This window comes from Polypterus senegalus, chromosome 4, assembly GCF_016835505.1.
Source record: "Polypterus senegalus isolate Bchr_013 chromosome 4, ASM1683550v1, whole genome shotgun sequence".
Lineage (NCBI taxonomy): Eukaryota > Metazoa > Chordata > Cladistia > Polypteriformes > Polypteridae > Polypterus > Polypterus senegalus.
In genome coordinates this window covers 59,158,903-59,173,749 of record NC_053157.1, presented here as the reverse complement: position 1 = coordinate 59,173,749, position 14,847 = coordinate 59,158,903, and the positions used below count along the sequence as shown (strand labels likewise).

General features: G+C 38.2%; 1 protein-coding gene across 1 annotated transcript in view; it reads left to right on the top strand.

The window, feature by feature from the left end:
- The first annotated feature begins 7,775 nt into the window (after positions 1 to 7,775).
- The window catches only part of LOC120528713 (transmembrane channel-like protein 1), a 98,875-nt gene continuing 91,803 nt past the window's right edge, over positions 7,776 to 14,847 (top strand). Inside the window, exons 1-3 of the mRNA XM_039752869.1 lie at positions 7,776 to 8,256; positions 8,428 to 8,960; positions 9,051 to 9,291. Coding sequence (XP_039608803.1) covers positions 7,776 to 8,256; positions 8,428 to 8,960; positions 9,051 to 9,291 — 1,255 coding nt within the window. The remainder of the gene's footprint in view (positions 8,257 to 8,427; positions 8,961 to 9,050; positions 9,292 to 14,847) is intronic.

Below are 14,847 nucleotides of genomic sequence, written 5' to 3'. Positions count from 1 at the left end.
TTTCTGCATCCAAAGATAATAATATTTCTGGGGTGTTTGATTTAGTTGGTGAGTATATTACATTAAACAGGCGTCGAAGATTTGAAGATAAGTGCTGGCCCCTAATAAATCCAGTTTGGTCTTGTGATATTACGAGGGGAGCACTTTCTCCATCCTTCTAGCTATGATTTTAGAGAGTATTTTAACGTCGTTATTCAGAAGTGAAATTGGTCTGTATGATGCACATTGTAATAAGTCCTTATTTTGTTTTGGAAAGACAGTGATTAGTGCTTGGCGAAAGGTTTGTGGAAGAGATTGGTTATCTCTGGCTTCTGTAAATGTTGCTAATAGGAGGGAACTAGCTGAGCAAAGAATTTCTTGTAACATTCTGCAGGGTAGCCATCACGGCCTGTTGCCTTGGAGTGACTTTATAGCATCTAGTAATTCTGATAACGCCAGAGGTTTATCAAGTTCCTCCACACTAAAGCGTCTATTTGTGGTATCTGTAATGTATCCAGAAATGCATTAGATTGTGTATTGTCTTCTTTAAACTCAGTAGTATATAGGGATTTATAGTAGTCTCTGAAAGTGTGCATTATATTTTTGTGTTCGACGATTTTATCTCCGTTCGTGTTAGTGATTACCGAGATTGCGTTACGCACTTCCTGCTTGTGAATTTGTTGAGCTAAAAGCTTATTAGCTTTCTCCATGTTCATAGTAATGATGTCTGGATTTGTAAATTAGTTGTTCAGTTTCTTTAGTTGTCAAGAGGTTTAATTCTGAATGTAGAGCCTGCCTCTCCTATGTAGAGTCTCGCTTGGTAGTCTGGCATGTTCTTCATCTATTTTAGTAATTTAGCTTTTTATCTCTGCTACTTTCTTGGCTCGGATTTATTTCTGTGGAAAGATATGAGATAATCTGTCCTCTTAAGAAGGCCTTAAGAGTTTCCCAGAGTATTCCTGCAGAGATCTCTGGGGATGTATTTGTCTCTAGAAAGAATTTGATTTGTTTGGATATAAATTCAGTACAATTCTCGTCAGCTAATAGAAGCGGGTTGAGGGGCCATCTGCGGGTGAGTGCATGGGGCTTAGTAATTTTAGCTCCAAGATCATAGGTGCATGGTCAGAAATAACAATAGCATCGTATTTGCAAGATTTAATCTTAGGCAAGAAGTTATTGTCTATAAAGAAGTAATCAATCCTTGAGTAGCAATGATGTACTGGTGAGTAGAAAGAATATGTTCTTGAATTTGGGTTTAAAAACCTCCAGGGATCTGATAAGTTGTGATCAGTTATAAACTTTGTAATTATTTTTGCAGTATTAGATGGCGTTCCCCCTGTGGAGGAAGTCCTATCTAAAAGTGGATTTAGAACACAATTAAAGTCCCCAGCCATTATAACTTTATGAGTGTTCAGATTGGGAATGGATGCAAATAAATTTTGTATAAATTCCTTATCATCAACATTAGGTGCATAAACATTTATCAAGATCATTTTACAGTTAGATAAGTCTCCCATGACCATTACATATCTCCCTTCAGGATCCAATACTACATCTGATGCTACAAATGGTACTGTTCTATGTATGAGAATTCCCACACCTCTAGTTTTCTTCGTAAAACTAGAATGGAACATTTGGCCAGTCCAGTCTTTTGCAGCCGAACTGATCCTTGCTTAGTAAGTGGGTTTCCTGTAAAAATACTATGTTAGCATTTAGACCTGTTAGGTGAGAGGGTACTTTCTTTCTCTTTAATTCGTGATTCAGGCCTTTAACATTCCATCTTACAAAGTTAACTGTCCCATCAATTTAATTTAATTTAATTTAGTTTTAAGGACAAACCAAATTAGCAAAACTCTTTAATCCAAGAAAAACAATTCACAGTAATATGTTATAAAAAATAATCCATAAAATCCTGCACTCAATAACTTTTCATTTCAATTCAGTCCTGTTCATACATATTGTTAGCCCCTTTATTTTAGCACTAGCAAAATACCCGCGCTTCGCAGCGGAGAAGTAGTGTGTTAAAGAAGCAATGAAAAAGAAAAGGAAACATTTTGAAAATAACGTAACATGATTGTCAATGTAATTGTTTTGTCACTGTTGTGAGTGATGAGTGTTGTTGTCATATATATATATATATATATATTTACACACACACACATAAACATATATATATACATATCTATACATATACACATATATATACACATATATACATACATATACAGTATATATATCTACATATATACACATACATATGCATACACACATACATACATACACACACATATATACACACACACATATATAAACATATATATACATATACATACATATCTACATATATACACACACAGCTATTTCGTATCAGTGCAATACGCTGTTTGTTAAAACGGATGACTCCCGCTCTTACGTGCAAGTCTGCGTGGATATTATGAACTATCGTATTTGTTCAAGTTCTATTTAAATTTTAAATAGAAGGAATTTTTATTTAGTCGACAGAAATATCTTTGGTAGGAATGGTAAAAACAGACAGGAATATTATTCGTGAATAAATCAACTCAAACCTTAAACAACTTATAATATTTTGCTCTCCATAAAAATATATCCTGTCTAAATTATACAAGTTAGAAATAAAGTAAACGTTAAAAGAACAAACATTCAAATTTCTTTACTCTTATGTAATTTTATATAAAAATAAACTTAGATTTTAAATATCCCAAAAGATTTTGCTCTCCATAAAAATATATCCTGTCAAAATTATACAAATTCAAATATGAACATGCTGCATAACAAAACCTGGAAATATAAATAAAATGTGTTCCTTTCAGCAATAACAAATCAAATCATTCAGTTGTCTTTGCTCATATGTCATTTTAGAGCTGGACGCCTGGCATCTTTTTGGCAACAGGTTCGTTTATGTTTGGTGTGAGGTTCTGTGTTGTGGAGATTCTCAGGATGGATTGCAGGTGCTCATCAGTGAGGCGACTCCTGTGTGCTGTTTTGTTAGTCTTTATCACTGAGAAGAGCTTCTCACACAGATATGTGCTACCAAACATGCACAAGGTTCGAGCCGCATGTAGACGGACTTTTTTTGTTCTTCAAAGTCACCAAAGCGCCGTGCAAACTCAGTGCGCAGTGCGCTCAGTTTATCAGCAAAGTGCGATTTGGGAACACCGTAGTGACGACTTGGTTTAACATTACTTGGCAACAGGGAAAGTGGGGCAAGGTGCACTGGTGCATTTGTGTCTCCCATAAAAGCAGCTTCACTTGAAATCACTTTGTGATTGTGCACGGTAAAACGTCCGCTGAAGTGTCAGATTCTTATTTAATTATTCTGCTTTCTGTATCTTCTGCATTGCATTCAGGTTACCCTGATGTTTTGTCTCATAGTGCCATCTTAGATTAAATTCTGTAATTACAGCCACATTAGCTCCACAAATGAGACACACGGGTTCAGTAAACATATACTCAGCCTCCCATCGGTTTTTAAAGGCTCTATTTTCAGAATCAACTTTTCTCTCCAGCATCGTGTGGCTAGCTTCGCAATAACTTGCAGCATCATAAGCTAGACTTGATTAACGCGTAAGTGTTCGGCAAGGCAGCTGAAGCGCTGCATTATGGGATCTGTAGTTTATTGTGTTACCAGCGCTTCATATACCCAGGCCATTAATAACAATAATACAGTATATAAAATGATCTGCGGGCGGATATAATTACACGCCGGGCGGATGTGGCCCTGGCCCTTGAGTTTGACACATATGGACTAAATAGAACTTGAAAAGATATATTTTTCAAATGTGATCGCGCAATTCAGATAGAGTTGACACGCACTACAGCCTCCATGCCTCAATAAGTCATCCTCCCCTCGCTCTTACTTTTTACCGTTCATCTAATGAATACACTGAGTATGGCTTTACCAAAACAATCATTGATGGCGAATAAAGTATCCATTATTCGAGTATGTAGATCGGGATATATATATACATATATATATACCGCGTATCGCAGCGAGAAGTAGTGTGTTAAAAAGCTAGAAAAGAAAAGGGAACATTTTAAAAATAACGTAACATGACTGTCAATATACAGTATTTGTTTTGTGAGTGTTACTGAGTGTTGCTGTCATCAAGGATTTGATTATCATTATTTCTTTCAATCAGGTTCGTATTTGTAGGATGTGTTGTGTTCAAGTTACATTCCGTGTTTGTCAATCGTTGTAAAGATGACAGGTTTCTTTCATCGATTCGTTTCTTACTGCATCAATAAACAGCTCGTCTTCTTCTTTATCTGAGACCTGACACACTGCATGCACGTTTTTTTACACTGTCTTCCTTTAGCGGGACATTGACTTTTCCAACGTGTGCTTTGTTTCCGCAGTAGCTGGATTTATGAATATGCTTGTATGTATCAGGCGCTTCATATTTTTGCTGCCTTTTCAATTGTGTAATTCGGTTTTTGTTCAGCCTCTTTGGAACTGTTGCTTTTTATCTGTGCACTGCGTCAGTTCACGTGAGCCGCTCGGTGTACATGCATCGAAGGTTCCCAGCTGTGCTGGTGCCATGTCGTGCTATGTCCATGGCTGTATTTAATGTTACCTTAGTCCTGGCACTTAAAACTTTCTCTCGCAGTTTCGCTGAGTTTGTGTCAAACACCACCCTGACCATCTCATCTTCCTCTCCATAAACACAGTCCTTCACCCGTGAATATTTAGTGGGAGTTTGCTATTGGATTGCCGCTGACGGACGGCCTTATATGGGCAGGCACTAAATTACAAACGCCAGCGCAGCCTGTCTATGAACTTAATTTAAAGTGTAGGTTTACATCGTGCTTTGTTTCCGAAGTAGCAGAACTCATAAATATGGTTGTTTATGTCACTCGCTCGCTTCTTATTGTTTTGCTGCCTTCTCAATTATATAATGCATGTTTTCTTCAGCGCTTTTTGGAGGTCTTCCTGGTTTTCTATGTACTGCGTGATTACGTGAAGGCGTGATGATGTCACACGAAACTCCGCCCCCACGGCGTTCAAGCTCATCTCCATTACAGTAAATGGAGAAAACGGCTTCCAGTTATGACCATTACGCGTAGAATTTTGATATAAAACCTGCCCAACTTTTGTAAGGAAGCTGTAAGGAATGAACCTGCCAAATTTCAGCCTTCCACCCACACGGGAAGTTGGAGAATTAGTGATGAGTCAGTGAGTGAGTGAGTGAGTGAGTGAGTGAGTGAGTGAGTGAGTGAGGGCTTTGCCTTTTATTAGTATAGATAGGGCCAAATACTGCACATGCACAATGCAGCATGTTAGTCACAAGTGCTAGAATCCATAGCCACATCTCCTTTTGCATCCTTCAATTTAGTCCCTCTACATATACATACATATAATAAATTGAAGTAAATAAAGATACTGTAAATACACAAAAAATATTTACAATATGGTAATATGTATTATCTGCTATATAATAAACCACTAATGTCTGAGTGTGCAGTCCCTCTGAGCAATCTGATTGGTCAGTTTGGCTTTGGTGTGCATAATCAGTTTGGCTTTGATGATGCAATCGAAAAAGAGGAATAGCAAACGTGAGGCACATGAGGAGGAGTAAAGCTGTACGAGGCATGCTGAGAACATCGCCATTAAATGAAGGCAAGTATAAAACCTGACAAGAGGTGAAAAAGGTACCGAAAAAGAATGATACAGCTTGAGAAGCAGGCTTTATGGGACTGCATTTGACAGAGTAAGCGCTGGTGTAGGGAGGTTCACACACAAACAAATACAGAGGAAAGGCACTGAAGGTACACGAAGAACAAGAGATAGCAAATATTTTTAAATTACTCTATTACCTCTCATGTCCCATGGCCAGTATATCAATATATTGTGAATGAAACACGAAAAGGTGGATTGTGGGTCCAGAAGGAGGCCTCGTTTAATGTCCATAGGTTTTGAAAAAGGACAAACAATTCTGTGTTAGACTTCTGACATCAAAAGCTATTCAAGAGCAGAAAAAATGCCCCTCATTAAGGAGCTCTGTCTCTTTTAGAAGCAGGTCCCAAGATGAACAGATATATGGAAGAGGAGACAAAAGAGGCAGGGCTTGCAAGGTGACATCATTGGTGTTCTGAGGTGTTCCCTTCCTCTCTAAGAAGGAAAACAGAAACCTGGTTAGTGATTGTGCATAATTGTTATTCTTTCCCCTGTGCTTCTCACACGACTGAGATTAGATGATTGTGGTCTTGTTTGAAAATAGTTGTAAGTAGGGTGTGACTTGAAAGAATCTCATGTTAAAAATCTTTACGACTTTCTACTTTGTCATCTACTCTTTGTCCTTTATTTCCAGCCTCGGGCATGGGCTTGTCTCACAGGACATATAAGTGTCTCTCCAAGAAAATCACATCTCGTCTCCTTCCAAGATTTCTTTTTTTTATAATAGAGAGATAAAATCCAATGTCTGTCTGTCTGTCTGTCCACTTTTCACAAGAGAGCTACTTAACGGATTTAAATCAGATTTTTTTTATAAATAGTTAGTTAACTATAATAAGTTAGTTAACCTTCCCAGACATTTTTTTTCAGCCACGACGGACATATATCCACAGAGGCTCCTGCCGGAATTTTCAACAGGATACGCGAGCTCCAATAACCTCTTACTGGTCCACTTCTCGTCCATCGCTGAGGCCATCTGGCAGAGCTTCGGATCCGAGTGTGTTAACCAGCCTAGCTACGGTGGCTAGCACTCCTGCTCATCTCAGCAAGGATACCATCAACTTTGCTCATCTCAACATCCGTTCCCTCATAGGAAAGACCCATCTCATTCAGGTTCTTTTCACGGATCTTAACATCGACATCCTCTCTCTAAATGAGTCGTGGCAGCAACCCCAGGACTTTACTTTGCTCAATGAAGCAACACCTTGTACTGCTCTCAGATCCGGCACGATTATAATACGCGCTGCCCTATTTGAGAGACAGCAAAAAGAAAAAGAAAACAAATAATCCGGGGTGTGAGTGACCAACACTACTTTCCTACTTCACCACTTCAATTATAAAGATACATCAGTGAAAGCAGGGTCAAGCAAAAATGATTATTAGAAGACAATACATAGGATCACTGTAACAACAACAATAAAAAACCTTATACACATACTATCGAGCTGCAGCGCTTCCCCTCCCTACACAGATCATGACATAAACACTTGAAAACATACATCACTAATAAAGACTTGAGTAAATGGAAACACAACAAAAAAAAAAAAAACAATGGATTTATAGTCTTTTTAAATCTTATCTGTATGGAGCATTGAGCTCAGTCTGTAGTGGGGAATGAGACGCCGACCATATCTCTTGTTCCAGGAAATATACTGATTAACTGTTCCTTGTATTGGCCCATCAAGTCCTCTCCCGTATTCCTTCCTCCCGAAAGAAAAAATAATTTGATTGGAAATGAACCCGGGTTCACCTGACGATATCCAAGAGGTGTTAATCCTTTCCTTCGTGCCTTTTTCTGTTATGGCATCCTTCTCTCTCCTAGCTTTTTCTTCTTTCCCTTTTTCCCGCCACCTATTTACATTCGGATAGCTCCTCCCCGTACAGTCTGTTGGCCCTGCAAGCCAGGTGCTCCCCTCCCTCTGTATAAAGGCCAGCCGTAAACATAAAGGTGTACCACAAAAACAAGTAAGGGAAAAGGTACAAACTTACAGGTACATACACATATTTCAGTTGACCGTTACAACCTTCCGGGTTTGTTTGTTAACCTCGCAACTCTGGTTGTGGAGGAGGTCTCGCGATACTCTACCGCGAGACAATGTGAGTTATGCCGCTGACAGTTTCTTCCTATGGTTCATTTGAGTCTCTTGTCTGTCAACTAGCTGGCTCTATTCCCACCATTGTTGCAACTATTTACCGTCCCCCTAAATTCAACAAAGAGTTTCTGAATGACTTTTCTGCTTTTTTAGCTTATTTGTCCTCGTTATCTTCGAACATAATAATAATGAGTGATTTTAACATTCATTTGGATAACAGTAAGTCCTTGGCGACCAGAGATTTTATCTCTTGTCTTGATAACTTTGACTTTCAGCCGTTTATGGAAACCCCAACACATTCCAAAGGACATATCTTGGATTTAATCTGCTGTACTGGACTCACTCCGAATGACTGTACTGCGGAAGAATTTCCCTCTTCAGATCATTTTCTCCTTACATTCAATATGAGTCTTACTGTCTACACCATCAAACCTCTTCATGTAATAGCTTTTAGGAATCTTAAAAATATCAACATGGACAATTTTCAATTAGGTATGATTGTGGAATCATTACAAACCATTTTTCTGCCAGATTTAGTTAACTTTTATAACGAAGGACTTCTTGACATTTTGAATTCGGTAGCCCCACTCAAAACCCGATCAGTTTAATTTACACACACTGCCCCATGGTTTACACCAACTTTGCACATTTTAAAATCTAAAGGTCGGCAATTAGAACGGCTGTACAAGAAGACAGGTCTTAATGTTCATAAAGAAATGTATTCCAGCCATATGCATCACTACAGGGACAGCATACGGCATGCTAAAGCTGCCTATTTTACTGCCTTAATCTCTTCCAATAAGGAGAACTCTGGAACACTTTTTTCCCTGCTCAGATCGCTAACAAGTCCCCCAGACTCTCTTTCCTTGCACTGCCTTTCTAACGAATTCTGTAACACCTTAATGACATTTTTTAATGATAAAATCCAGGCAATACATTATAATTTAGGCTCTGCTGCTACTGACACCACCACTGATGATTTTCCTCCTCCTACTCATTCATTTTCCATGTTTGAGCTTCCCTCCACCTCAGAAATCATGGATCTCATCAATAGCTCTAAGCCTTCAACCTGTCACCTGGATCCAATTCCCACTGCATTGGTTAAAGCCTGCCTTCCCTCACTAGCTCCTCTCGTTGTTTCAATTATTCACTCGTCACTTTCTACCGGAATTGTTCACCAGTCTATGAAAACTGCAGTGATTCACCCCTTACTGAAAAAACCTGGGGTTGACCCTACTGACTTCAATAATTTCTGACCAATTTCTAATCTTCCTTTTATTTCAAAGGTTCTTAAAAAAACTGTGGCTTCCCAACTACATCAGCATTTATCTGCTAACAGTTTATACAAACCATTCCAGTCAGGCTTCCGATGTTTTCACAGCACTGAGACGGCACTAATTAAGATTACTAATGATCTCTTAGTGGCTGCAGACTCAGGCCTAATCACAATCCTTGTTCTTCTTGACCTCAGTGCTGCATTTGACACTGTCTGTCACTTCACCTTACTAAAAAGGTTATCTGCGCTAGGTATTTCTCACATTTCGTTAAACTGGTTTAAGTCATATCTTACAGACAGAACTCAATTCATTCAGCTGGACACATGTACCTCCACTCCCACTCTTGTAGTATCTGGGGTTCCTCAAGGTTCTGTCCCTGGCCCCCTGCTGTTTATCATTTATCTGCTTCCTTTGGGTGTCATTTTTCGGAAATGGAAGATAAACTTTCATTGTTACGCAGACGACACCCAGTTATATATCTCAACTTCACCATCTGCATCGCTTCCACCAGCCTCACTTACTGATTGCCTTGCTGAGATTAAGTCCTGGTTCTCTTTTAACTTCTTGCAGTTGAACTCCAATAAAACTGAGGTGCTTTTTATGGGCACGAAATCTGCAATAGCGAAGGCATCATAGATCTCAGTATTAAAAGACAACACATTTGTTACCTGTACAGATCAGATAAAAAGCCTTGGTATAATTCTGGACAGCACGTTGTCTTTCCAGTCTCACATCAGTTCTGTTACTCGAGCAGCTTACTTCCACCTGCGAAACATTAATCGCTTGCGTCCATTTCTGTCAAATCACTCTACTGCCATTTTAGTCAACAGTTTGGGCACCTCCCGCCTGGACTATTGCAACTCACTTGTCTTTGATTTGCCCCAAAAGTTACTACATAAACTTCAACTTGTTCAAAATTAGGCTGCTCGTATAATTACTAAAACACCCTACTCTGATCAAATTACACCCGTTATTCAGCAGCTTCATTGGCTGCCAATAAAGTTTAGAGTCAACTACAAAATTTTAGTCCTTACATATAAGGCCATTCATAATCTTGCCCCCACATATCTCTCTGAGCTCCTACAAGTCACTAAACCCTCTCGCATGCTCAGATCCTCTTCTTCCATCAACTTAAATAATCCACCAGCACGTCTTGTCACGATGGGATACCAAGCATTTAGCAGATCTGCACCTTCCTTATGGAACTTATTACCTGCTTACTTTAGGAACATGACTACCCTTCACCAATTTCAGGCTAATCTCAAAACTCATTTGTTATTCACTGTAACTGTTATTGGTGTTTTATCTGATGTTTTATTTGGGTTTTAAATTTTCTAGTCATTGAATGTTTTTATTTTTTTTAACCTGATTGTACAGTGACCTTGAGTTTTTTGAAAGGCACTCTAAATAAAATGTATTATTATTATTTAATATTATTACTAAAGTGGCAGAGAAGAGAAAGAAAATGGTAAAGGCCAGGTAATGGCCAATTAAAACAACTACAAACAATTAAAGGTCTATTTGAGAAAGAAATATGTACAGCCTCAGCAGCTACAATAAAATGATGAGGATACAGCTTTGATTTAAATGCAGAGGAGCTCTTCTAATACCAGCAGGTAGATTTTTCTAAAGCTTGGATGCCCTAAAGCTAAAGACTTTGCCTCCTGCACATTTATTTTATTTATCTTTGGAATTTTAAATGGGCCTGTATACTGAGATCACAGTGTACACCCTGGGTTACATAGATCATGCATGTACTGTATCTGTAAATCAATATCATTTTCTAAAGTTAGTTTCTTGAAGCACTTAAACAGTAATCTATAAACAGAGAGTATAATAAACCAATTCCAAACTACAACAGAAAGACACAAAATCTACACAACAGTTAATAAATATACACATAGTGATTCTGGTAAATTACAGTGTAATCTGGTGTTATGTCAGTTATTGGTGATGAAACATCCATTCTAAGGGCTTCTTCCAAGGTCAGGTGAGATAATGCAATCAAGATAGCAGTGATATTAATTGTCCTCACCATAGTCTCAAATGAGAAAGAGAACTGGAAAGGCTTAGTAACAACCTGAATTTTTAAAAGGCAATATAAGCAATCTCACTCTCAGCAGTTGCTCAAGACAGCACACACAATACTAAGATAGTTATAGCAATATTCAGTTTTGATTTAAGCACTAATACCAAAGAGGCATTTTTAATATAGGCAAGTACATGATTTGAAGTTTGTGGGCCCTGCTATTATGGCATTTGTTCTCATATATTTATATTATAAAGTACTATAAGGTAAAGGGAAGGATCTGGCAATGAAGATACATGACAAAAAGGGATGGATACAACATGCAATATTTCCAAGTCTGTTTAATTCCTTCCTGAATAAGGCAGACCAAGGTGCAATAATCAGAGCACTTTCATTAATCAGACAGGCCTTAAGGCATTTTGTGAAGCTTATAGAATTTTGAAACAAAGTCTCTAATTATAAGAAGTGAGACAAAATGTTAGACAAAACAATCTGAGAGCTGCCAGATGTTCTCAGAATCAGAGAACATTTTGTTTCTAATGGAATACATCTATTATTAATTACTGTAGGTCTGTTACAGTAGATCTTTAATTTACAATAAATGATCTAGTTCTTTTATCGTTCACAATAATATTAGCCTTTAAAATAACCTGTCACCCACTGAGAATCTTGTTATCTGAGCTTTGATATCTAACCATTGGTTGTTAACTGAAAATGAAAATTAAAACATTTGTGTGTCTTGTAAAATAAAGGGGTGGTCTATTTCTGAAAATAAATTATACTATCTGAACAATTTATTTGCTTACTTGATTTCCATTTTACCAGTATATGTAGCATTAAAGTTGTCACATCATTCTTGTGATCTTAATTATACATTTCCCCTAAATAAACACAGTAGTACATGTTGACAAGTTTAGCATATATAATATGGTATATTATTCAGCTATTCTTTACTCTGACATTTCCTAAAAAGAGTGCAACTCTACAAGCTACAAATCTTAAAGTTGATGTGATTATAGAATAAACTACTCAAACCAATGATAAATATTTAAAAGCTACACTGAGGTTTTAAATAATGAGGCAAAGTCTTAGAATATCAACATTGTTTTCAAACAGAATTTCAAAATGTCCCTGTAATCATTTTTTCTATACGTTTTTAACAGGGGTTATTCCATACAGTGTCCCAATACATTCTCCTTTATTATGGGACCAGAGAGTGGTGATGTTTTTCATACTGGTTAAACATGCAAACAAAAATGTCCCTTTGCTGTGTACACATGATAATAATACTCCTATAACTACAGAAAACCAAAGTCTCTGTTTTGGACAGTTTTGGACATGCTGTTAGTTAGAAAATAACTCTTGAATCAAAGCCAGTCTATCGAAGGCCACACTAATGCAAACAATCACACCTACACTGACTCACTGTGTGACCTTCACCATATTACTTAACCTGCCTGGGTTGTACAGTATGTACCTGCAAGGCACTATGAGAGTAGGAAATGCAGTTGTTAAAAAGTCTATCAGAGTTCTAAATGCACAATTAATTTGTGTATGCAGACAACACAAAATTCTTATTAAGCACACTTTTAGCAAAGCTCATTTTCGTTTGCATTGTTGAAATATACCACAAATGCTATTAAAATATATATACTAGCAAAATACCCGCACTTCGCAGCGGTAACATTTTAAAAATAATGTAACGTGATTGTCAATGTAATTGTCATAGGCTTATTTTAGTATTGAGAATGAATCTGATTATTATAAAGTGTTTAATTTATGATTGTAAATGTTGTGTATGAGAAATACACATTTTTAGGATCTAATTGTAAACAACGATTACAGTTCTGCCGTTAGGCTGTAAAATGTCTACTGAGCTTACTCTTGAGCAGGCAACGTACAGTTGGCCATGTGAGAAGCAATCTTGTGTCAAGTCAATGCCGACCTTTTTTACAGTCTGGCCCTGTGACTCATTTATTGTCATAGCGAAGCAGACCCTTACTGGAAATTGGAGGCGTTTGAATTGGAATGGGAGGTCAGAGGGTATGAGAGGGATGCGAGGAATAAATACAGTCTTCCCTGAGCCTGTTTCAGTGAAGACAGTTGCCTCAATGAGGTTCTTGTGCAGAGATATGATCTAAAGCTTGGTGCCATTACAAAGTTTTGGTGGTTGTAAGTTTCGTAGTAAAGCGGTGGAGTAAATGAAAAGGCAGGAGTCACCAGCAGGCAGACGTGAAGCAAGACGAACAATAACAGGCTGGAAGCGGTGGAGTAAAGAAGAAGGGAGCAGCTGAAGAGAGTAAGGAAGCGAGTGAGGAGGCACATGAGCACGGGATGTCATTAATGTATATAGGCAGGGAGCCCACCACATGGTAGGTGTGTGGACAGCAGCCATGTGGAAAAAGGAAGGGGATCCGGGGGCGGCCCTTGAGCGTGAAATAAATCCTCTTTTAATGGAAATAAGGAATGAAACTGCCAAAAGGAGAGGTCAGTTCCTAAACTTCCTTATGGCGTAATTGTGAGAACTGTCAAAAAGAAGATGATATTTTCAAAAGTTCATAACAGGGCACAACGCAAAATGAAACATATTTAACGTTTGTAAGTACATGTACAGTGTAAAGGATGAGCATGGGAAAATTGGAAGTAGCAGAAATAGTGAGGAGGGGTTTCCCCTATCTATATATACAGTTTAGGGGGTACACTTGTTTCCCCCCCATGGGTATTGTAATAGGACATGAAACATACCTAACTTTTATAAGTACACTGCAAGGAATGAGCACACAAAATTTCAGCTTCCCACATATATGGAAAGTGGGAGAATTAGTGATGAGTCAGTGAGGGCTTTGCCTTTTATATGTGTAGATAACATAGATAAAATCCCCTTATTAAACATTCTTATCCATAATACATATGGCATAAAAAAATAATAATTGTAAGAGACGGCCTGCAGCTCAACCGGGCCGGGACTCCCCTGAGATGAAAGGATGGGGGAAGACAGCTTTTGTAGGATACTGCCTCCCCCAAGACACTAGATGGCAGCTCCTCTGGAGTATAGCGGTGCCCTGGGCATCCTGGAACTTGGAGTTCACTATATCAGCCCTGTTGGGTGTCATGGATGCCGCCAGAGGGTACTGTGGAAGGATCGGGGGAGTCATGCTTCCCTTACAGCCCAGAAGTACTAGAAAGTAACAAGGATGTGACCCCCAAGGTACTTCCAGGCTGATTAAAGAACTTTAATTCTCTGTCTGACCCGGAAGTGCTAAGAAGTCACGTGGATGGAAGACCAGAAGCACTTCCAGGTCAAGGACTACTTAAAGAACTGCTGAAGAGGTGTAGGACAGAGCTTGCTGGGAAGTGTGAAGGAGAGAATTATTATTATTATTATTATTATTAAGAATTGTACTTATTTACTTGCCTGTTTACTGTGGCTGTGGTGCTTGAGAGAAGAGAAGAATTTAAAATACTTCTTCATGCTTTTAACCTGTGCCCTGTTTGTCTGTCTGTTGGGCTTAAAGGGGCAACATCGACCCCTAACGTCATACATAATTATAAAAAAAAACATACAAAAAATGAAAATAATAATTGCAAGCCACAATTTTAATATAATGTTAATATGTTTAACAAGAAGATGTAAGACTAACATGTTTAACGAGTTCCCAAGGAAAATGGAGAAATTTAGCTCTTAAGCTAACAGGCCTATTATTTACTAAGCAGCAAGTGCAGATTTCTCTTAATCTTTTTTATCTCTTCCTAATTCACAATGTGAACTGCTGCTGC